This window comes from Salvelinus sp. IW2-2015, linkage group LG31, assembly GCF_002910315.2.
Source record: "Salvelinus sp. IW2-2015 linkage group LG31, ASM291031v2, whole genome shotgun sequence".
Classification (NCBI taxonomy): Eukaryota; Metazoa; Chordata; class Actinopteri; order Salmoniformes; family Salmonidae; genus Salvelinus; species Salvelinus sp. IW2-2015.
In genome coordinates this window covers 17,820,699-17,844,652 of record NC_036870.1, presented here as the reverse complement: position 1 = coordinate 17,844,652, position 23,954 = coordinate 17,820,699, and the positions used below count along the sequence as shown (strand labels likewise).

Genomic DNA, 23,954 nt, shown 5'->3' with positions numbered 1-23,954 from the left:
TTTTGGTTAAAGCTGGCTTTTATTTAAGTCTCATTTTTAGAAATACCAGTACATCCAATGAATCTTTGGAGTGCTTGTTGTTCCAATGAAAGACTGGCATTTAGACAGGACAGATCAGGGGATATGATAGAACTGCCAACATTTGGAGAATAATGAACATTTTGTGCACTAATTAATGGGTAGATAAGGCATATTATCCTCCCCAAAACATCACTGTAAAAATCACAAGAGCGAATAGCATCTTCAGTCCTCCAAGCACATGCTTAAAACTTGAACTGAGAATAAGCTTTTAACTTAATGACAGTGTAGAGCTAGCTATACTAAAATGAGAATAGAAATCTGCCCATACAAAAAAGGATTTGCAATAATCTCAACTGTCAAAGTTTTCCATTACAATAGAATGGTGGTATAATATACCAATACCTGCAGATCCACACCCCCTGTTTAACTGTAACCCTTTAAAACCTGGACACAAAAATATAAAACATTGACATAAAAACAAACAATATTAAAGGCCTTTTTGTTCGGTAGTCTCGACAGCCTAGAAGTTTCTACCCACAGTGCGCAACATGATAAATATAAGGTTAGCGAAGATTGCAAAGGGGGAAAAAAGGGAATAGCAAAAAAGGAAAAGGGTATTGAAGTAGAGAATTGTGTGGCTAAATCTAAAATCATCAGATAGGTGTTACGGTTGTTCAACAATGCTTTCAATCATGCCATTCTCCCAATACTATGAAAAAGTGGAGCATTCACACACAATATTCTGGTGCATAACCTTCGCACCGACAATTCTAGAATTGGTTTTGTGACACATCAACTTAAATATTGATTCAAAATGTTAAATTAGACAAAACAAAGTCAACCTATGAAGCCATATCTCATCAGCAAGATGCATAGTGGGAGTATAAGCATAGACAACCAAAATGCTACTTTCTCAATTCTCTCAAATATTTGAGGGTATGGCCTCCCAACACTTTGGACGTGCGTATAAAATACAGGGTCAGTGTGGACTGTGTAAAAGCACCAGCAGCCCTTGTCAATACTGAAATATCTACACAAGTATGGCTTTACTGATATTTCTCACACTCATAACTTAAACCAGGAATAAGCAACGTTGATAAGGGTGGGGCCAACAAAATCCTAACTCATCATGAGGGGCCCCAGTGGCTTGTGGGTCTGAGTACCCACATCCATAAACACACATGCAGTGACCTTGAGAAAAACATTTTAAACGGCCCCCCTTGACAGCGGACTAAATGGGGCCCCCATCTGTAATCTGACCATGACTAACTTACCAATCAAAAAAATGTTTGCTGACATGGGATAATTGAGTGACTGCCTTAACAGAAACTGCCGATGCACAACCACATATCTAAATTCTACCTCTCAACGGTAAGTTGAAAAGATGATATAAAGTTGCACCTGCAAATTGTCCGGGGGGGGGGGGGATCCCATTGTGAAATGTTTTTGTTGTTGTTGCCTATTCATTGATAGAAATACATTTGACTTGTCATGCTTATCGGTCTATAGGTTCATTTGCATCATTTAGTGGAATTAAATTGGCGCATGCGTAGGCAACAGTATATTCTTTATGCATCTTATTTATCACACCCCTACAGCATACAGACAGAGCGGAAAATATGTAAGACAGTGAGAGCTGCTGCAGCATCTCAAACAGCAACAGAAGGCAGGCTTCATCAGCGCGTCACACACCACTTTGGAGGCAGTAGGCTATGCATTTTGAAAACATATACTTCATTGTTTGAAACCTGAACCTAGCCTATTAGATCTCCTCTTTCTAAATGTCTAACGGATATTTTCATCTATCACATGAAACTGCTTGCAGGTGCGGTGCTCTTTTGGTCTTTTCCCAGTAACTGTATTATGGAACAAACATTTGCACATAGCCTACTGCCTTGTGAACATTGCTGAGCTTATAATGTCAATACATTTACATTTGTCATTTAGCAGACGCTATTATTCAGAACGACTTACAGTAGTGAGTGCATATATTTTCGTACTGGTCCCCTGTGGGAATCGAACCCACAACCCTGGCACTGCAAGCGCCATGGGATCATAGTGTATCAACATTAAGCTAAACGTTTGAATTGGTTGCATCAGATTCATTGCTTTAAGGTCATTTTTTTAATGTCGCCTAGGTCTACTGATTGTATGAATTTGGGCTCCATCTTCCCATAACCGTCTCAGAGTCTGTTTGGAATAGGCTATTTCTCAACAAGCTGACCAATAGAATAGGTCAACTTTTCTACTATGAAGGATAGTAGATTGACATAGCTAGTGGTTTTGCTGTCCGTTGCTCGTGTTGTTGGCCGAGGAAAGGTAAATGTGGACAGTTATTCTAACATCTTCAAAGTGGCCATCAGAATCAGGACCGCACATCGCTGCAGCCGACTTGAATGTTCTGTTAATATGACTTACCATAATCAAAATGTGATTTCTGTCATTCTGAGCACTGTGGGTGGACACCCTAATCAGATTACGCAGCCAATACATATGGCTCCGGCAGATTTCTCAAATGTCCTGTAAATTAAAATGTGGCTGGTCAAACGTCCATTTTCCTAATGAAAACCCTGGTTGAGACCCAGACTGAGTTGGAGAATGGGGGGATACAAAAGGGGGCCCCCAGTTGCCCATCCCTGACTTAAATTGTCTTGACTGTCCACTAAAGCATCTCTAAAAATATAATACACCTGTAAATCCTATTTAATAACTTTAATACTGTATTGCACTTAGTCATCGTAAGTGTCACTGATCGTGACAGTCCATATGCAAGACCCAGAACCATGCAGGGTGTTGTTAGCCCTCTAGTCCAGGCGGGGGAGCTGTGCTCTCACACAGGCCTGTGGCAGGAGTCTGGCTGCCACATGCGCAGGTCCACCAGGATCTGGTTGAGCTTCTGCATCCACAGGTTCCTCTCGTCCTTTGTGTCAGCACACAGCCAGTTCCTGCAGGTACACGGAAAGAGTCATATTATGCTTTCAGTATACTGGACCGGAGACCCAAGTCAGTTTACCTCCCTTCTCCCGGAAGCGCGCACTCGTTCACTTCCCTGAATGATTTAAAAGCATTGGATTGTTTTAAGAAATATGGTAACACTAGACACTGCCTACACACATCCAATTGTTTTAAAATCTTTGAGGGGGAGTGAACAAGTGCTCACTTCAGTGAGTAGAGTGCAGAAAATAGAAAACTTGGTCTTCAGTCTGTCAAATGTCATAAAATAAGCCATCAATCTTCAAGACTTCAAATAACTGCTCCACACAAGGTATTTGCCTACAAAACAACACAGGGTACTATAGCAACTTCGACCAGTGACTTACTTGGTGACACACATGGTGTTTTCACACTGGCTGACGAGCGTCTCTCTGTCGTTCTCTCTCTGAGGCCGGACGGTGATCAGCTCAAAGGTGTTAGGTCTGGCACAGAACTCTCGGTTGGCTGGCTCCACCTTACGACTGGTGCAGTTGGCCAAGTTGATGCGACCCATTGGGTTCTAGACAGACATGAACCCACCCAAAGAAATGTAATGACAATTAAAATACATTAAAAGCTACTCTAATTGATAGCAACATGAATTGACATACTGGTACATTAAAACCGTCAAGAATAACCACAAAACCTGAATGCCTATTCCCACTGGTCCTGAAAAATTACTCACAGGGCTCATCATTCAAAACTAAAGACTCCAATAGGTGGCTTCAACATCCCCCTACCTTGCGTTTCTCATCATCAGGGTAGGTCCAGTAGGAAATACAGTATCCTGACAGGACACACCATCTCCTGTGCCATGCTCCGAATCCACTCACATCCTCAAACATAGTCTGTAAAACAAAAAATATACAGATTAAGAAAGCGTTCAAGCCTGTCCAAGGTGAAATTTCAAACGTCTCCCCTCTAAATAACAAAATGTTAGTCTGACAACCTGAGGGCATGGGTGATGTAGATCTGTAAATCTATGTTTAGGCTACAGTGGGGCAAAAAAGTATTTAGTCAGCCACCAATTGTGCAAGTTCTCCCACTTAAAAAAGATGAGAGGCCTGTAATTTTCATCATAGGTACACTTCAACTATGAGGAAAAATGACAAAATGAGAAAGAAAAAAATCCAGAAAATCACATTGTAGGATTTTTAATGATTTTATTTGCAAATAATGGTGGAAAATAAGTATTTGGTCAATAACAAAAGTTTCTCAATACTTTGTTATATACCCTTTGTTGGCAATGACAGAGGTCAAACGTTTTCTGTAAGTTCTTCACAAGGTTTCACACACCTGTTGCTGGTATTTTGGCCCATTCCTCCATGCAGATCTCCTCTAGAGCAGTGATGTTTTGGGGCTGTTGCTGGGCAACACGGACTTTCAACTCCCTCCAAAGATTTTCTATGGGGTTGAGATCTGGAGACTGGCTAGGCCACTCCAGGACCTTGAATGCTTCTTACGAAGACCACTCCTTCGTTGCCCGGGCGGTCTGTTTGGGATCATTGTCATGCTGAAAGACCCAGCCACGTTTCATCTTCAATGCCCTTGCTGATGGAAGGAGGTTTTCACTCAAAATCTCACGATACATGGCCCCATTCATTCTGTCCTTTACACGGCTCAGTCGTCCTGGTCCCTTTGCAGAAAAACAGCCCCAAAGCATGATGTTTCCACCCCCATGCTTCACAGTAGGTATGGTGTTCTTTGGATGCAACTCAGCATTCTTTGTCTCCAAACACGACGAGTTTAGTTTTTACCAAAAAGTTTATTTTGGTTTCATCTGACCATATGACATTCTCCCAATCTTCTTCTGGATCATCCAAATGCTCTCTAGCAAACTTCAGACGGGCCTGGACATGTACTGGCTTAAGCAGGGGGACACGTCTGGCACTGCAGGATTTGAGTCCCTGGCGGCGTAGTGTGTTACTGATGGTAGGCTTTGTATCTTGGTCCCAGCTCTCTGCAGGTCATTCACTAGGTGTGGTTCTGGGATATTTGCTCATCGTTCTTGTGATCATTTTTGACCCCGCGGGGTGAGATCTTGCGTGGAGCCCCAGATCGAGGGAGATTATCAGTGGTCTTGTATGTCTTCCATTTCCTAATAATTGCTCCCACAGTTGATTTCTTCAACCAACCTGCTTACCTATTGCAGATTCAGTCTTCCCAGCCTGGTGCAGGTCTACAATTTTGTTTCTGGTGTCCTTTGACAGCTCTTTGGTCTTGGCCATAGTGGAGTTTGGAGTGTGACTGTTTGAGGTTGTGGACAGGTGTCTTTTATACTGATAACAAGTTCAAACAGGTGCCATTAATACAGGTAACGAGTGGAGGACAGAGGAGCCTCTTAAAGAAGAAGTTACAGGTCTGAGAGCCAGAAATCTTGCTTGTTTGTAGGTGACCAAATACTTATTTTCCACCATAATTTGCAAATAAATTCATTAAAAATCCTACAATGTGATTTTCTGGATTTCCCCCCCTAATTTTGTGTCATAGTTGAAGTGTACCTATGATGAAAATTACAGGCCTCTCTCATCTTTTTAAGTGGGAGAACTTGCACAATTGGTGGCTGACTAAATACTTTTTTGCCCCACTGTATGTCTACACGGCATCTGATGCATGCGTGTACTCACCAGGAAGCCTCTCTCCTCCACCAGGGAGCCCACCTCACACTGCATCTTCAGGTAGATATGGCCCTCCATGGGGCACAGGAAAGGCACCTGGAACAGATTACACAGGACATGTAACACAGGCCTCAGCTGAAAAACAACCAACACCTCCACCAAATGCTGGGTGACAGGACAGATGGGGTTAATGAGGTTTTAGGTAGAATTGCAATCCTGTTGTCTTCTAATAAGAGTCAGTTGGCTGGATGGTGAGAACTTAACTGGATACTGTGCCTGAAACACCCACTTAAAAATAAAACATACAAAAGACATCCAGCACAACTTACTTTCCTCACGACAATAACAACCAACTTGTAGATTGAGGTTAGAAATGTTAGTGCCACAACAGAGGCAGAATATTTTGGTCACAAACCACCACACACACCCCAAAATATTAGTGGTTATGGATGGAGTAGCAACCTTGCTGTGAAACATGTCTCTAAGAAGCTCTCTCTCAATGCCTTCATATTTGATCTAAAAGAGAGAAACAAGGAGAGTGTGTGAGTGAATGAGCGTCCGAGGCTGGCAGGCAGCACACAGACAGTGCAGGTGGGAGAACAAAGACTGTCTGTGTGTGCGCGTTGTGTTTCAGATTTGCAGGCCTGTCTCCCTGTTCCGGCCTCTATCAGGACAACAGTCAGTTCTAACTTCTACAAATGTTACCCCCTACCCTACGATTACCCTGGACATTAACTGGTATTGTGTGCAGACACAGCAGAGGTCAGCCTAAGTGGAAATAGAGGGTGAATTCAGGACAGAAATGGAAGTGAAGAGTCAGAACAAAAAAGTTAAAATGTTACAAAAGTCTTTGGATTTTACCTTCTCCAATAGAAACTTGTTTTTCCCAATTGAGGCAAGAGTCAGCTTGTGAGACCCGACCAGGACAAAGTTACTGGTGCGGACTGTATTAGGGCCCCCAGGACTGGCCACCACTGCAAAGAGAGAAGAGGATTTTTTTGTTTAAGCTATAAAAAAAAAAGTGTTTTAGCAGACATTATCATCCAGAGAGACTTGCAAAATGAATAAGAATTATCAACTTAACCACACATCACAATTACTGCAAGTAAAACCATAAAAATTATCCACTAGCAGCAGTTATTTAAAAAGTATCCTTACCTGGAGTCAAACTGCTCTTCTACAGGGGCAAAGAGAGAGATGTTACGAAGAGGAGAGGCATGTTTAGAATCATTTACAAGATCGCTGACTTTACGTACTGCAAACATCATATATGACAACAGTAACAGAATAATAGTATAATGCATTTCTACATTTTCCATGTGGCGATCATTCCTACCAATCCCCCTGAACAGATACGATAAGTGTTCAAACAAACATTCTGTATATGACCAGAAGGTAGTAGTGTATTAGAGAAGGACGGTAAGAATGAAAGCTTACAGAGAGGAACCTCTTGGGAGTGATGGCCTAGAAAGAGAAAAGGTGATTCAGTTTCAGAAGTGGTTACGTCAGGACATAGACAAGTGAATGAATGGGTAATTCAAAACACTGACTAAACCAACCCTACCATTGAGAGCTGTGAACAAAGCCTTTCAAAAGAGACCCTTCACCGTGTGTTGGAATGGAAAGTGGAGCCTAATGTGTGTTGGGAAGCAGTAGGCCCAGGTATGCCTAGTGTTAGCTGTTCTACTACCGAGCAGTAAAATTACAGTACACCCACACCAAAAGGTGAGTAGGTTTTTTTAAAAATGAGTCCCTACTGACAAGCACAACTTGTGGGCCTCGTGAACACAGCTCTACCAAATCTCATCTTAGAGACAGGACTTTGTTTAAACATATCTCTAAATGCAATGGTATAAATGCATTTTCTGATACATAACAATCGCACTGTATTCAAGTAGAAACTAGAAGAATATTCCAAGTTCAAATATTCAATAAACTGAATTGTAGTTTGTTACACTATATTTGATTAAATCACACCTTTGACTTGCTGGGCTTCTTCCTCTTGTCAGGGTTCAACTCGCGCTTCTGCACCTGTAGAAATAACCAGGGTTAGAGTGAGTAATATCTCAGCTCAAGTCCTCGTCAAACAATAACAATCATCACATTTGCATTTACAAAAAGCAGCAAGAACTCACCAGGCAGTAAACCTCAATATCAATTGCAAAGTCGTTAGAGACGTCAGGCCTAAAATGGAAGAGAGCGAGAAAGGCATTAGAACATGTATGACAGAGAGGGCATGACATGACAGTGGTACTATTCTACAGCATTTCAGAGAGACAATTGGTGCAGTTTAACTCACATGGTGAACTTGGTAGAGAAGGTGATTGCATCTCCACTGATAGCGCTACTTGTGCTGGCTAGTGGAGTAGCAACTGTATTCTCAGCTCCAGCACGGATCATGATGAAGAAGTAATGGCTGGACCACTCTGGAATAAACACATACATAAAGTGGAAAATGTCATGAGTTCAGTCTAACACACTATACATGAAGTATATTACAATTGGATTGAACAATCTACTTGTATCTTGTTTTAGACAGTACAATGTGGAAAACAGGAGATCAATATAACTGCATTGTCCACAAACGCAATTTGGTTGAAGGCACATTACACACTAAAGACATACATCATTCACCAACAAAAATACAAATAAAAAAACATGGTTAGAAGAGATAATTAAGTAACAATTGTTGGGTGTTGGGTCTCTACCTGGCTTGTTAGCAGCAGAGCAGACAAAGTCAGCCTTGAGGGGCAATCGTAGCTCCAGGAGAGAGATGGATCCCTTGGAGGCGGAGACCCCCATGTCCCCACCCTGCCCCCTCCTATGACCGCTAGGACCCTCTCCCTTCAGACGGTCCAACTCTGCCTTCAGTGCCCCCCGCTTCTCCGCTGGAGGGTGACAAGAAAAAACGTAAGAGACTGAAGAAAACAGAATGCAATGTTTGTGTGAAATGCATGTCGATAGTCTTAAGATATAAAAGCCCATCCCAAGGGGTATGGAGCAAATTGGGATTGGCTATCAGTGTGTGCACTGATGTTGTAGGGGTGGAAGGGGAACTCACTGGCTATGAGCAGCAGCCTCTCAGCCTCTGCCTCCACCTGCGAGCCTTTCCCATGCTCCTCATCAGTACAGCAGTTCAGGGCCTGGCTAGCCTGGCTGATCACAGTCTGCTGCAGGTTCATCTCATAGGTCAGAACCTACAAGTAATCAGAAAGATGACATCTTATTGGTCACATGGAACGAGGAAATCATCATCAGTGGTCAGAAGAACCTACATGGAATGAGGGGGAATAGATCCCAAGGGATGTACTTATAAGAAGTAACATATTTTGCACTCAGAGCACTTACACCTTGAATCTATGAAGTCTGGTTTTTGTACAGAGTGACATTTTATACTCTACTACTACATCTCTTACTATTCCCAACAGTAGGACAGGGCCACCTCTGAAATTCACTCTGAAGTGATCACGCTCACGGTAGCCGATGTGAGTAAGACCTTTAAACAGGTCAACATTCACAAGGCCGCAGGGCCAGAAGGATTACCAGGACGTGTACTCCGAGTACGCGCTGACCGACTGGCAAGTGTCTTCACTGACATTTTCAATCTGTCCCTGGCAGAGTCTGTAATACCTACATGTTTCAAGCAGACCACCATAGTCCCTGTGCCCAACAACACAAAGGTAACCTTCCTAAATGACAACCGACCAGTAGCACTCACGTCTGTAGCCATGCAGTACTTTGAAAGTCTGGTCATGGCTCACATCATCCCAGAAACCCTAGGTCAAAATGCAATTTGCATACCGCCCCAACAGATGATGCAATCTCTATTGCACTCCACACTGCCCTATTCCCATCTTGACAAAAAGAACACCTACAGTTGAAGTCAGATGTTTAAATACACCGTAGCCAAACAGTTAAACTCAGTTTTTCACAATTTCGGACATTTAATCCTAGTAAAAATGCCCCGATTTACGTCAGTTAGGATCACCACTTTATTTTAAGAATGTGAAATGTCAGATTAATAGTAGAGAATGATTTATTTCAGCTTTAATCACATTCCCAGTGGGTCAGAAGTTTACATACTGAATTAATATTTGGTAGATTTGCCTTTAAATTGTTTAACTTTGCCCCTCCTGCAGCAAAGCACCCTCACAACATGATGCTGCCACCCCCATGCTTCACGGTTGGGATGGTGTTCTTCAGCTTGCAAGCCTCCCCCTTTTTCCTCCAAACATAAAGATGGCCATTATGGCCAAACAGTTCTATTTTTGTTTCATCAGACCAGAGGACATTTCTCCAAAAGGTACAATCTTTGTCCCCATGTGCAGTTGCAAACCGTAGTCTGGCTTTTTTATGGTGGTTTTGGAGCAGTGGCTTCTTCCTTGCTGAGCGGCCTTTCAGGTTGTCGATATAGGACTCGTTTTACTGTGGATATAGATACTTTTGTACCCGTTTCCTCCAGCATCTTCACAAGGTCCTTTGCTATTGTTCTAGGATTGATTTGCACTTTTCGCACCTAAGTACGTTCATCTCTAGGAGACAGAACACGTCTCCTTCCTGAGCGGTATGACGGCTGCGTGGTCCAATGGTGATAATACTTGCGTACTATTATTTGTACAGATGAGCGTGGTACCTTCAGGCATTTGGAAATTGCTCCTAAGGATAAACCAGACTTGTGGAGGTCTACAATTTTTTTCACAGAGGTCTTGGCTGACTTCTTTTGCTTTTCCCATGATGTCAAGCAAAGCGGCATTGAGTTTGAAGGTAGGCCTTGATATACATCCACAGGTACACCTCCAATTGACTCAAATGATGTCAATTAGCCTATCAGAAGCTTCTAAAGCCATGACATTTTCTGGAATTTCCCAAGCTGTTTAAAGGCACAATCAACTTAGTGTATTTAAACCTCTGACCCACTGGAATTGTGTTAGTGAAATAATCTGTCGGTAAACAATTGTTGGAAAAATTACTTGTGTTATGCACAAAGTAGATGACCTAACCAACTTGCCAAAACTATTGTTTGCTAACAAGAAATTTGTGGAGTGGTTGAAAAACGAGTTGTTATGACTTCAACTGTATGAGAGAATGCTGTTCATTAGCATCAGCTCAGCGTTCAACACCATAGTGCCCTTTAAGCTCATTCCTAAGCTAAGGACCCTAAGACTAAACACCTCCCTCTGCAACTGGATCCTGGACTTCCTGATGGGCCGCCCCTAGGTGGTAAGTCTAAGCAACAACATCTGCCACGCTGATCCTCAACACAGGGGCCCTCTAGGGGTGTGTGCTTAGTCCCCTCCTGTACTCCCTGTTCAACCATGACTGCGTGGCCAAGCACGACTCCAACACCATCATTAAGTTTACTGACGACACAACAGGAGAAAACTCAGTTTGTTGGTCTGAACAGTACAGGGCCATTCGTTTACTTGCTGTCGGCACAGTGTGTTATAAGGACCACCCGCCATTGGCGATTGACGTACGTAATTTCCGTCCGTTTTCTACATGTGGAATCAGTTTGCAAATTACAGCGGCACTCTGTTCAGAGGTGTTAAGTACTCTCGGCCGGCAGACGCTCAACAATCCTACCGGTCTGCCGTGCCTTTACCTTCATCTTCTGTTTGATGCTGGTGTGTCCTTGGCTCCTGGGCTCCTCTGCTGCTCTCCGAGACACGTCCTCCTTCTTCACGATGACCTGCTTCACACAGGGCCTCTCAGTACTCTCCTTGATCCTGGTCGACCTGTACGCATCAATACTAGAAGAGAAAGAAGAGAAAACACATGTAGAGGGTGAACAAGTATCAACAGAGTGTTGATACAAGAGTCTGAATGACCTAAGAGAAAATAGTTAGGGGTCGTATCTTGAACTCAGCGAAACTAAAATGACAAATAAAAATGTTGTTGACGTATCATTTGAAGGGTTGAACCTCAGCCAGTTACATTAGATACCATCAATTCAGTAAGGCACCAGTTAGGATATGTGGCGTTGAGTGGTTGGTTACCTGTAGGGCAGGTTGTGGTCCTCATGTTCGTCTGTCTCTAGGCTGTCTGATGATCCAGCCCGGAGCAAGCGAGCCCTTTGGAACTTACTGGGTCTGGAAACAATGTCAGGAGTCTGGCTCTTAGCGTTGAATGAACTGGCTGGGGTCGACGTCTGGGCAGGGATATACATAAAGATGTATTATGTTGGCCCAAAAATGTCATTACTAGCCATGACATTAGTACATGGGCACAAAAAAAATATGACAAGCTTCCATTCAAAAGCAGTCCATTACATTAAATAGCTGAAAGATTATTATGCTTTGTATGCTTAGCATTTCCCCCCATTGTTTCCAGGTTTGTACTGTAACTCACCATCATCTTCCTTACTGGACTCTTGATCACAGCAGCCACAGACTCAGAGAAGGGGGCCAGGATGGACATCGAGGAGATGTTCAGTTTATCTTCCTCCTCTTCTCCTTCACCCTCCTCACCACTCAGCTCCTCACTCTGGTCCTGGAACCCGTCAAAGTTGTTGATCTCAGAGTTGTTGGACTGGTCCACGTTCATCTCCATCTCATGACTCTCTTCTTCGTCTGCAGTGAGACAATAGTGAGTGGAATGTTACAGTGACGCCATCTCTTAAATTATAAGGGGGACTGCTCTGATTAAGTTTGATAATGACCGAAAACTTAAGACAAAAATTCAGACATTTGCATCTGATTAAAGCATCCGAAGACCTCTATGATTAGTGTAATCTTCAGAAAGCCAAGTTAGTATGATCAAGTAGTGTACTCAGTAAATACAGTACCTGATTCCTCCTCCTGTGTTTCTTCCTCAGAAGGCTTCTCCACGGAGAATTCTACTCTCTTCACAGGGATGAAGGTTGGGGCGGTGGGTTTCTTGGGAGCAGCATTCAGGCTATCCAGAGGGGAAGCTGTTGGCTCATCATCAGGCTGGGAGACAACAGGCCCTCTCTCCTCAGGCTGCTCAATCAGATCCTGAGAGAAATTATTACAGGCTCAATAACATTTCCTTCATTAACTGCTTTGCAGTCGTCCATCATACACCAGTCTGCAGATATGAAGTTTTGTCCAAGCGGGACCGAAATATATTTCCCCACCAACCTTGGCCTGTGTGAGTTTCTTGGTGTCTGCCACCTCCTCCTTGTTCTTCCAAATGCTGTTCCCTTTCTGGAAACGGTTACGAATCTGAGCCAATTCCGACTCACGCTCCTGCAATAAAGAACAAGAAAAGGACTACTTTCCATCAGTCTGGTCACAAAACAAATGTCATAAATGTAATACTTTTAATAAAATAATTAAAAAAGCTATTTATTACAAAAAGAAACGCCTAAGTGCTGTACAAAGGCAAAACTAAAGACATTAAGGTAGATGGTCTAGGTAAATAAAGTGAACTGTACGTACCAGTTTCTGTTTCTGTGCAAGGGCGGTGGCAGTGTTGGCAGCCTGGGCAGCTCTCAGCCTCTCCTGCACCAGCCTGGTGTTGGGGGTCACAGACTGGCTCACTACAGGGGTACGACCAGCCAGGCCTGCCCGAGACAGGTTCACTACGTTTGGGTTATGAGTGGCTGCTCCATGGCAGGTAGCAGGGGAACTCAGGCCAGAACGCTCCTGGCACCTCTCCCCAAAACGCTCCATGAACGACTTGACACCTGCTGGAAATAGAATAGAAAATATTCAGTAACTCTTGGAGGACAATGGAAGTGGACATACACATGTTTGAAACCAGCAATGGTTTGACCAGCAATTGTCAAATGAGCAGAGACTGTGTATTAAAACATCTGATATTTCAGAACATCCTAATAAGCTGTTGACTTTAGCGTAGGAAACACAACAAAGCTAAGTTGAGTGCTCATTCTCGCTCACCTGGATTTCCAGTTGCTCCAGCAGTGCCTCTCTGCTGCAGGGGAGTGGCCGGGGTGGTCTCCTTGGTGAACCTCTCCCTGGTCTGCAGGACAGATGGTCCAGTTGCTCCAGCAGTGCCTCTCTGCTGCAGGGGAGTGGCCGGGGTGGTCTCCTTGGTGAACCTCTCCCTGGTCTGCAGGACAGAGGGTCTAGTGGGCCCGATGGTGGAGGGCTGTGTGGGGAGCTCTGGCTTCTCGGGGCTACCGTTGACCTCCAGGGCTCGGGACAGGGCCTGGTTCTTCAGGGGGCTCTGAGGCACAGGTGAGGCTGAGGAGAGAGCACCTTTCTGGGGGCTGGGGGTGAAGGCTGAGGCTCTCCCCTGGTAACTCCTCTGGGGACTGGATACAGGAGAGGGGAGACCTCTGCCTGTCCGTAGAGCTGGTCTGGCTTCAGGTACTTCAGTCTTCTGAGGGCTGGGGGGGAACACTCTGGTGGACTTGACTGGGGAGTGGACAGGCTGCTGAAGAAATGCAAGAGGGAAATTATTAACCAAACTGTTCAGTAAATCTCAGTCTTGTGCGTCGAAACATAACTATTTAAAATAAGTTATTGCACACCGCTTTCTTGCAAAGTATCACCAATTCATATCTTAATTTCTTATTTTTCACATTCAAAATGGCTGTATAGAATCAGTTTCTCCCATGCATTGACATATTGATATACAGTCAGGAACATTATGACTAGTAACTAAGTCAACTGTTGTATTTATGCGTAGGGGGGCTAGGGTCAGTCTGTTATATCTGGATTATTCCTCCCGTCTTATCCGGTGTGAGATTTTTTTATATATATTTTTTTATCTCTCTCAGCCCTAGGACCATGCCTCAGGACTACCTGGCCTGATGACTCCTGGCTGTCCCCAGTCCACCTGGTCGTGCTGCTGCTCCAGTTTTCACTGTTCTGCCTGCGGCTATGGAACCCTGACCTGTTCACCGGACGTGCTACCTTGTCCTGGACCTGCTGTTTTCGACTCTCTCTCTACCGCACCTGTTGTCTCAAACTCTGAATGATCGGCTATGAAAAGCCAACTGACATGAACTCCTGGAGGTGCTGACCTATTGCACCCTCTACAACATTTTACATTTACATTTTAGTCATTTAGCAGACGCTCTTATCCAGAGCGACTTACAGTAGAGTGCATACATTTTATTACATTTTTACATACTGAGACAAGGATATCCCTACCGGCCAAGAGCAGACGCTCTTATCCAGAGCGACTTACAGTAGAGTGCATACATTTTATGACTTTTTTTTTTTTACATACTGAGACAAGGATATCCCTACCGGCCAAACCCTCCCTACCGGCCAAACCCTCCCTACCGGCCAAACCCCCCCTAACCCGGACGACGCTATGCCAATTGTGCGTCGCCCCACGGATCTCCCGGTTGCGGCCGGCTGCGACAGAGCCTGGGCGCGAACCCAGCCCAGCCTGGGCGCGAACCCAGAGACTCTGGTGGCGCACTGCGATGCAGTGCCCTAGACCACTGCGCCACCCGGGAGACGAACCACTGTGATTATTATTATTTGACCCTGCTGGTCATCTATGAACATCTTGGCCATGTTCTGTTATAATCTCCACCCGGCACAGCTAGAAGAGGACTGGCCACCCCTCAGAGCCTGGTTCCGCTCTTGGTTCCTGCCTTTCTAGGGAGTTTTCCAAGCCACCGTGCTTCTAAATCGGCATTGCTTGCTGCTTGGGGTTTTAGGCTGGGTTTCTGTATAGCACTTTGTGACATCGGCTGAAGTAAAAAGGGCTTTATAAATACATTTGATTGATTGGTGACTCACCTGGTTGGAATCCAGAGCAGGCTTTCTGTTTGATGACTGACTCATTTGTGGACGGTCTGCAGCAGCAGAGGTGGGTTTGGCTCCAGCCTCTCTCCTCCAAGCAGGGGTGGCGGTACTGACACTACCAGGCTTCCCTTGTGCATTGTCTCTGTGAGTGGCCGCGTGGCTGAGGTCGTCCTCCCAGGACCCAATGGTAGCTGCGAGGTTGGCCAGCCGACCCTTCCTGCCTACAGGGGCCTCTGAGGACGCAGCAGCATGGACGGGTGTGGGGACTGGGGCTACAGCCTGCCTCGACTGTGTCTGGTTCTTCACTGGAGACAGAGCTGCTGGGATGTCTGGAACCTCAGATGTACCTTGGAGGGGAAAAACATAGATATTCAAATTTGTCAGCCCAAAATACTAACATGTGTTTAATTTGATTGTTGTAGTATAATTCAAAACTGATATTAGAAGTTGCGTAAAAAATAAATAAATCCAGGTCTTCTATACATGGTTAAGCAGGTGCTACATGTACAAATGAAATGATCGAGCTAGTCAAAAGACCATGCTCCTTACCTTCAGAGTCCCAGTACTGCCTCTGTTCAGCTAGTCTGGCCAGGCGAGACTTCATGGCAGCAGGGGTGGAGGAGGTGGGAGCCTCCCTCTGCTCTTCTCTGCTCCTCTGAAGAACTGGGCTAGTAGGCCTGGTCCTCTGTGGAGCAGCACTCACAGCCACCTTCTCTGGTTTTGGGGCAGGGCGCGCTACCTCCCTGGTCCTGACCTGCTCTGGGACAAGCTGTGTTGGCACCATGGGCTCTGGTTCAGGAATGGGAGGAGCAGGGCAGACATCCACCCTCTCTAGAGAAGAGGCAGAGAGGATGCTGGCTGGGCCTGTTGGGGGCTTCCGGTCAGTCTGGGGATCTGACAGAGTAGGGGTCAGGGTGCGAGGAGGCATTGCAGGCTCCCTGTTCTCCTCACCAATAATGGTGGGCTTGTCAAGTTCACCTGAACGACTCCGCTTGGAGGGAGAGGGCTTGGTGGAATGTTGGGGGGCTGGGGGGACAAGTAAGAAACACACCACGAGTTAAGTTTACACACTGGGAGATTTCCAATCCACAAAATGAATATAAGTATTTGATATACAGACAATCTGAAAAGTCACCATTTTGTCTATTTTTGTACACAGCATAGGGAAAGCTGCAAGACTAGACCCATCCCACTCTGATTTGATCAGATCATTCTCTGAGCAGTTTCAACAGTCAAGCTTCCTGTACGGAAAGCTCTGCACATGCAGGTCAGGAAGTTCGACCACTTCCTGAAGGCTAATGGAACAGTCTGGGGTTTCAAATAAAACAAAACTAATCTACACCATATTCACTATCGCAACCAGAGGGAGCACTGTGCTCGCAAATAATAATTGATGTATTTTATGTTGTATCCCTTTGAGAAAAAAAGTGTATGATCTTTTTGTAGGAAGGCCTTCCTTACCTTTGTCGACGACAGGCTCTGTGACCAGGCTGTTGCAAGTCTCAGCCAGAGGCTCCCTAGTTCTCTTGACCATCTGTCTGTTGGAAGCAGTGGACCTCTCTGCCATCTTCTTCTGCAGGTTCTCCCTGCGAGCACGGGTCCTCTCCAGGAGTTTCTGAAAAGGGAAGAAAAACAATACGTCATTATGACATAACATTTACATTTAGAGCACTGTGTGCACTTTCTCCTATTTCCTAATTTGATTGAATCTAATTAGAACAGGACTTAGTAGTAGCCCCCTGTACTGTCCAGCCAGCATTGACTAGCACATAAAAGTGACATCCTGAGGGACATTCCACACCATTGTAAACTTAAAGTGCAACTCCGCCACTTTTCAACCTCATTCATTATCTCCAACACCCAACCAGTGTCTACATAGGGTTGGGCGATATAAAATTAATTTGATTAATTCGAATGCATGTTTTTGTGCGATATTCCATATTTTGTAAACATTTTTGATGAGCGTTTATGTTCGCCTGTTCTCATGTCTTTTGGTCTCGTCTCCTTCGCCCCTTCCACTGTTACTGAGCATCTTCCCATTTACACATGCACACAAAGCCCCTCCCACTCACAGTAACAAATATGAAAGATCACTTCTTTCAACTCGCTATTTGTATTTGACGTTTGGTCCAACAGAATCGGTCATATGGACACAAACACATGAAGACATTTTACTGTAATAAAGGAGAATTTAACATTACTAACAGCCTTTTTATGTATCAACTCCTCAAATTCAGGCAAACATTCCCCCCCAAGCAGACACATCGATGGCCCTGAACGAACTTTATCTGACTCTTTGTAAACTGGAAACCACACACCCTGGAGCGCATTCATCGTAGCTGGGATTTTAACAAGGCTAATCTGAAAACAAAACTCCCTAAATTCTTCAGCATATCGATTGTGCTACCAGGGCTGGTAAAACCTTGGATCATTGTTATACTAACTTCCGCGACGCATATAAGGCCCCCCCGCCCTCCTTTCGGAAAAGCTGACCACGGCTCCATTTGTTGCTTCCAGCCTACAAACAGAAACTAAAACAGCAAGCTCCCTCGCTCAGGTCTGTTCAACGCTGGTCCGACCAATCTGATTCCACGCTTCAAGACGGCTTCGATCACGTGGATTGGGATATGTTCCGCATTGCGTCCAACAACAATATTGACGATACGCTGATTCGGTGAGCGAGTTCATTAGAAAGTGCATTGACGATGCGTACCACAGCAACGATTAAAACATTCCCAAACCAGAAACCGTGGATTGATGGCAGCATTCGCGTGAAACTGAAAGCACGAAACTGCCCTAACCCATCTGGACAAGAGGAATACCTATGTGAGAATGCTGTTCATCGACTACAGCTCAAGCATTTAACACCATAGTACCCTCCAAACTCGTCATCAAGCTCGAGACCCTGGTCTCGACCCCGCCCTGTGCAACTGGGTCCTGGACTTCCTGACGGGCCGCCCCAGGTGGTGAGGGTAGGTAACAACATCTCCACCCGCTGATCCTCAACACCGGGGCCCCACAAGGGTGTGTTCTGAGCCCTCTCCTGTACTCCCTGTTCACCACGACTGCGTGCCATGCACGCTCCAACTCAATCATCAAGTTTGCGGACGACACTACAGTGGTAGGCCTTGATTACCAACAACGACGAGACGGCCTACAGGGAGGAGGTGAGGGCCCTCGGAGTGTGGTGTCAGGAAAATAACCTCACACTCAACGTCAACAAAACAAAGGAGATGATTGTGGACTTCAGGAAACAGCAGAGGGAGCACCCCCCTGTCCACATCGACGGACAGTAGTGGAGAGGGTAGTAAGTTTTTAAGTTCCTCTGCGTACACATCACGGACAAACTGAATTGGTCCACCCACACAGTCAGCGTTGTGAAGAAGGCGCAGCAGCGCCTCTCAACCTCAGGAGGCTGAGAAATTCGGCTTGTCACCAAAAGCACACAACTTCTACAGATGCACAATCGAGAGCATCCTGTCGGGCTGTATCACCGCCTGGTACGGCAACTGCTCTGCCCACAACCGTAAGGCTCTCCAGAGGGTAGTGAGGTCTGCACAACGCATCACCGGGGGCAAACTACCTGCCCTCCAGGACACCTACACCACCGATGTCACAGGAAGGCCATAAAGATCATCAAGGACAACAACCACCCGAGCCACTGCCTGTTCACCCCGCTATCATCCAGAAGGCGAGGTCAGTACAGGTGCATCAAAGCAGGGACCGAGAGACTGAAAAACAGCTTCTATCTCAAGGCCATCAGACTGTTAAACAGCCACCACTAACATTTAGTGGCCGCTGCCAACATACTGACTCAACTCCAGCCACTTTAATAATGGGAATTGATGGAAATTATGTAAAAATGTACCACTAGCCACTTTAAACAATGACACTTAATATAATGTTTACATACCCTACATTACTCATCTCATATGTATATGTATATACTGTACTCTATATCATCTACTGCATCTTGCCATCTTTATGTAATACATGTATCACTAGCCACTTTAAACTATGCCACTTTATGTTTACATACCCTACATCACTCATCTCATATGTATATACTGTACTCTATACCATCTACTGCATCTTGCCTATGCCATTCTGTACCATCACTCATTCATATATCTTTATGTACATATTCTTTATCCCTTTACACTTGTGTGTATAAGGTAGTAGTTGGGGAATTGTTAGGTTAGATTACTTGTTGGTTATTACTGCATTGTCGGAACTAGAAGCACAAGCATTTCGCTACACTCGCATTAACATCTGCTAACCATGTGTATGTGACAAATAACATTTGATTTGATTTGATTTCCAACTCCTCCAGAGCAGACCACACTAAAACGGGAGTATCAATGAACACAGATTCTGGAAAATTAATGCAACATTTCTGATGCTCAGTCCAACATACCACTAGAAGCATTTTAGCCACAGACTGTTATAGTAGCTGTCTAGTCTGTTAATAAATGTGCAATAAGCATAAAAACATAAGGAATTGGCAACTCATTCTCATTCTGAGAAATGAGGTAGGCCACTTGACTTCAACATCTGAACAAAGTGGACAGGCTAGCATGCTGGTCAAACAGTTGGAGACAGACAGAACGGTGTGTTCATAACAATTCAACTGTTCTATCTTGTTAGCTAGCAAATAGATCCAAGTTAGCTACACTTTAAATATAAAGATTAGCTTGCTACTCACGAGCATGTGGGCTGTTGCTTGAGAGATGTTTATGAGACCTGTGTTAGTTTTCCATAATGCCTGCTACAAGAAATTGGTCCGTTATGCATGGTTCTGGTAAAATGTGTAAACAAAAGGGTACTTGAAAGTCAGATCAGTGATTATTGCAACAAATTATTAGTGGGTTGCATTGTTGTGGAAGGCTTACTTTTAACCTAGGCATAATTTCACAAGACATGAATTAATTTGATTATTGCTGACTATTTGAATGCAGTGCATTTTACATTTAAAATTGCACAAATCTTGATATTTTGAATTGCCCATAAGTAAAAAATAAAATAATTTTAAAATCTAGATGATTTTAGGCCACATCGCCCAGCCCTATGTCTACATACAGTATCAAATGTATTTCATTAATCAAATGTATTTATAAAGCCCTTCTTACATCAGCCAATGTCACAAAGTGCTATACAGAAACCCAGCCTAACACCCCAAACAGCAAGCAATGCAGGTGTAGAAGCAGTGGCTAGGAAAAACTCCCTAGAAAGGCCAGAACCTAGGAAGAAACCTAGAGAGGAACCGGTAGAAACCTGTCCTTTGGTCTGATGAGTCTAAATTTTAGATTTTTGGTTCCAACCGCTGTGTCTTTGTGAGATGCAGAGTAGGTGAACGGATAATCTCTGTATGTGTGGTTCCCACCGTGAAGCATGGAGGAGGAATTGTGATGTGTGGGGGGTGCTTTACTGGTGACAGTGATTTATTTAGAATTCAAGGCACACAACCAGCATGGCTACCACAGCATTCTGCAGCGATATGCCATCCCATCTGGTTTGCGCTTAGTGGGACTATCATTTGTTTTTCAACAGGACAATGACCCAACAAACCTCCAGACTGTGTAAGGGCTATTTGACCAAGAAGGAGTGCTGCATCAGATGGCCTGGCCTCCACAATCACCCGAACTCAAACCAATTGAGATGGTTTGGAATGAGTTGGACAGCAGAGTAACGGAAAAGCAGCCAACAAGTGCTCAGCATATGTGGGAACTCCTTCAAAACTGTTGGAAAAGCATTCCAGGTGAAGTTGGTTGAGAGAATGCCAAGCTGTAATCTAGGCAAATAATGGCTACTTTGAAGAATCTAAAATGCATCTCACAAAGACACGGCGGTTGGAACCAAAAATCTCAAATTTGGACTCATCAGATCAAAGGACAAATTTCCACCGGTCTAATGTCCATTGCTTATGTTTCTTGGCCCCAACAAGTCACTTCTTATTGGAGTCCTTTAGTAGTGGTTTCTTTGCAGCAATTTGACCATGAAGGCTGATTCACACTGAACAGTTGATGTTGATGTGTCTGTTACTTGAACTCTGTGAAGCATTTATTTGGTCTGCAATCTGAGGTGCAGTTAATTGCCGATTTCTGCGGCTAGTAACTAATGAACTCAACCTCTGCAGCAGAGGTAACTCTGGGTATTCCTTTCCTGTGGTGGTCCTCATAAGAGCCAGTTTCATCATAGCGCTTGATGGTTTTTGTGACTGCACTTGAAGTTCTTGAAATGTTCCGGATTGACTGACCTTGATGTCTTAAAGTAATGATGGACTGTCATTTCTCTTTGCTTATTTTGGCTGTTCTTGCCATAATATGGACTTGGTCTTTTACCAAATAGGGCAATCTTCTGTATACCACCCCTACCTAGTCACAACACAACTGATTGGCACGAACGCATTAAGAAAATAAATTCCACAAATTAACTTCACAAGGCACACCTGTTAATTGAAATGCATTTAACCTGATGCAGCTGGTTGAGAGAATGCCAAGAGTGTGCAAAGCTGTCATCAAGGTAAAGGGTGGCTACTTTGAAGAATCTCAAATATTACATATTTTGATTAGTTTAACACTCTTCTGGTTTCTACATGATTCCATGTGTGTTATTTCATAGTTTTGATGTCTTCACTATTATTCTACAATGTAGAAAATAGTAAAAAATAATAATAAAGAAAAACACTTGAGTAGGTGTGTCCAAACTTTTGACTGGTACTGTAAGTTAAAGTTTCAAATTTCTAGAAAAATATGTTAAAAAGTTCTACCCAATGACAGTGATTTTCAAACACAGATTTGCGGTGACGTGGTGGGCAAGAAAATACACCCCCTCTGGCTAGAAACTCATTGCAGGTTTTGAAAATCACTTTCTTACGTTTAAATTCTACACTGATATCAGAGAAACGTTGATTATGTCCTTCTCATCTTTTTAACCACAGATCAGAAACGCACTGTTTTCACATATGTAGACATTGGTTTGGTGCTGGAGATAATAAACATGAGGTTGAAAAGTGGTGGAGTTGCCCTTTAAGTTGGTGCTATTTTAGTATGTTTTCCTTTCTGTTCTATTTTATTGAACCCATAGTGAACAGTGGATGGAGGGGGGTCTATGGCTTTCGTCCACATCACAGGGTCAACAAAAACTACTGGGTTTGAAGGAGATAAAAGGCTGCCATTGCCTCTAAAATCCTTCTCCCTGGCCTTCTCATGTCCTGTCTGTTCTTCTCATCTGTACACTAAAACCCTAGCTGGCCTCCCAGTCCAAAGCAAACAGTCCTAAGGCATGATCTATTGCCCTGGCTGCTACAGTGCAATACAACACATTCCTGCCTGTTTCAGAGTTGCCTGAGCAGCTCTCTCACCCGGCTAGGCCGTGTGGAAAACTTGTTAAAGTGGTCGTCATTCTTTAGGAATGAGCCACTCCTGTCATGTTGTGGCTACTGGATTTGAAATGTCCCGAGGCCTTTCTATTGGTTGGAGTGGAAATTTGAGGGATTTTGTGTACTGCTGATGGCCGCTGCTTTTTCTATATCTGAGTTGTCATGGAACACAACCAGTTCCAAACCAGAGTGGTTTTTAAAATGAAATCTAGCTAGTCCTCCTCATGGTGCATTTGGTCAAATTGATAGTGAAATTTAAAAGGGAAATTGTCAGGCAGTTGCTGTATGGAAATTAAGGGGAAAACACCCAGTGTAAATGAAAACACTAAAGTTAACTCCTGTATTCATACTCTTAATTTTGTCATACTGTAGTTTTGACTAATACAGTCAAAGGTTGGAACTATTCCAAGCTCCAACTTGTCCTGGGGAGACTGGAATCCATTCATTCATTCCCAATAAGGGAATTGTAGATTTCGCACTCCCTGCTCGCACGTTAAGGGAGGGGCTGGAGTTGTTGACAAGAAGACAGTCATCCGACTGCTTTATGCAGGCATGTAACGTACAGCATTATAATTATGAAGAGGAAAAATACCTTTAGAACAGGAGCTACGATATGGAAGGTGTCGGGGTTTAGATGTAACTTCTATAACAGCTGACTTGGCTATCTAACAAGCAACGTTTCCAACAACTTTCAGTTAAGGTTAAACATTTGAAATCAGCCAAAGTTAGCTATTTAACAAAATATTTAAATTCCCTTTTGTTGAAGAACAAATGAACGAGGTAGTTAACAGTTAACTAACGCCCACTAAATTAACACGTGATTAACGTCAGCTTGCATGCAGGTTTTACAGAATTATTTCAGTGCTACAAATACGTAGTTTAATGACAGTCACTGAGTATTTTGGTTATCAAACAAGTTTAACATCTTAATGCAACGCAACAAGCAAATTGTTTTTGATAGCTAACATTAGCTGGCCATGGAATGGTAGCTAACGTTTGCTGGCAAATGTTACCCATTACTTATTAGCTATAGTAGATAAAATAAAGAACATGTGCACTCACCTCGGTAAACGGATCCATTCCGATAATAGTTTATCTTTGTTCAAATCTACTGACTTAGCTATATTAAATAATTATCGTTTATCTATCCTAATTCCACAAACGCGGAAAGTTTAAGAGCCGACGTTTCTCCAAACCAGTCGCCTCCGTTCCTGTTTTTTATTAAAGAAACATCTGTTCAAGATTTGAATTTCAGCGCTTTCTTCACCG

The 23,954-nt window shown here is 43.9% G+C and overlaps 1 protein-coding gene across 6 annotated transcripts; it reads right to left on the bottom strand.

Annotated features, from left to right (window-relative positions):
• LOC111955930 (anillin-like) lies at window positions 1-23,934 on the bottom strand. 6 transcript variants are annotated; one of them, XM_023976310.3, is made up of 24 exons: window positions 23,748-23,934; window positions 16,766-16,919; window positions 15,854-16,330; window positions 15,299-15,651; window positions 13,475-13,973; window positions 13,013-13,263; window positions 12,713-12,820; window positions 12,397-12,586; window positions 11,961-12,181; window positions 11,609-11,760; window positions 11,215-11,362; window positions 8,674-8,809; window positions 8,321-8,500; window positions 7,912-8,038; window positions 7,748-7,796; window positions 7,590-7,643; window positions 7,050-7,076; window positions 6,771-6,789; window positions 6,474-6,586; window positions 6,075-6,128; window positions 5,622-5,708; window positions 3,735-3,842; window positions 3,342-3,514; window positions 1-2,966 (listed from the first exon to the last, which is right to left on the bottom strand). In XM_023976310.3, exons 1-24 carry the CDS (start codon window positions 23,763-23,765, stop codon window positions 2,852-2,854), a joined length of 3,813 nt encoding a protein of 1,270 aa, XP_023832078.1. In that variant the 5' UTR covers window positions 23,766-23,934; the 3' UTR covers window positions 1-2,851. The 6 variants fall into 6 exon arrangements, with proteins under 6 accessions (XP_023832078.1, XP_023832079.1, XP_023832081.1 ...); XM_023976311.3 differs by having other exon boundaries at window positions 13,013-13,260; XM_023976313.3 differs by having other exon boundaries at window positions 13,475-13,970.
• Window positions 23,935-23,954: the final 20 nt, after the last annotated feature.

Coding starts and splice junctions, on each gene's coding strand:
- LOC111955930 (XM_023976310.3), bottom strand. Junction 16,331..16,765: donor AGAGCCTGTCGTCGACAAAG/GTAAGGAAGGCC, acceptor TTGTCCCCCCAG/CCCCCCAACATTCCACCAAG. Junction 7,077..7,589: donor AGAAGCCCAGCAAGTCAAAG/GTGTGATTTAAT, acceptor TTCTCTTTCTAG/GCCATCACTCCCAAGAGGTT.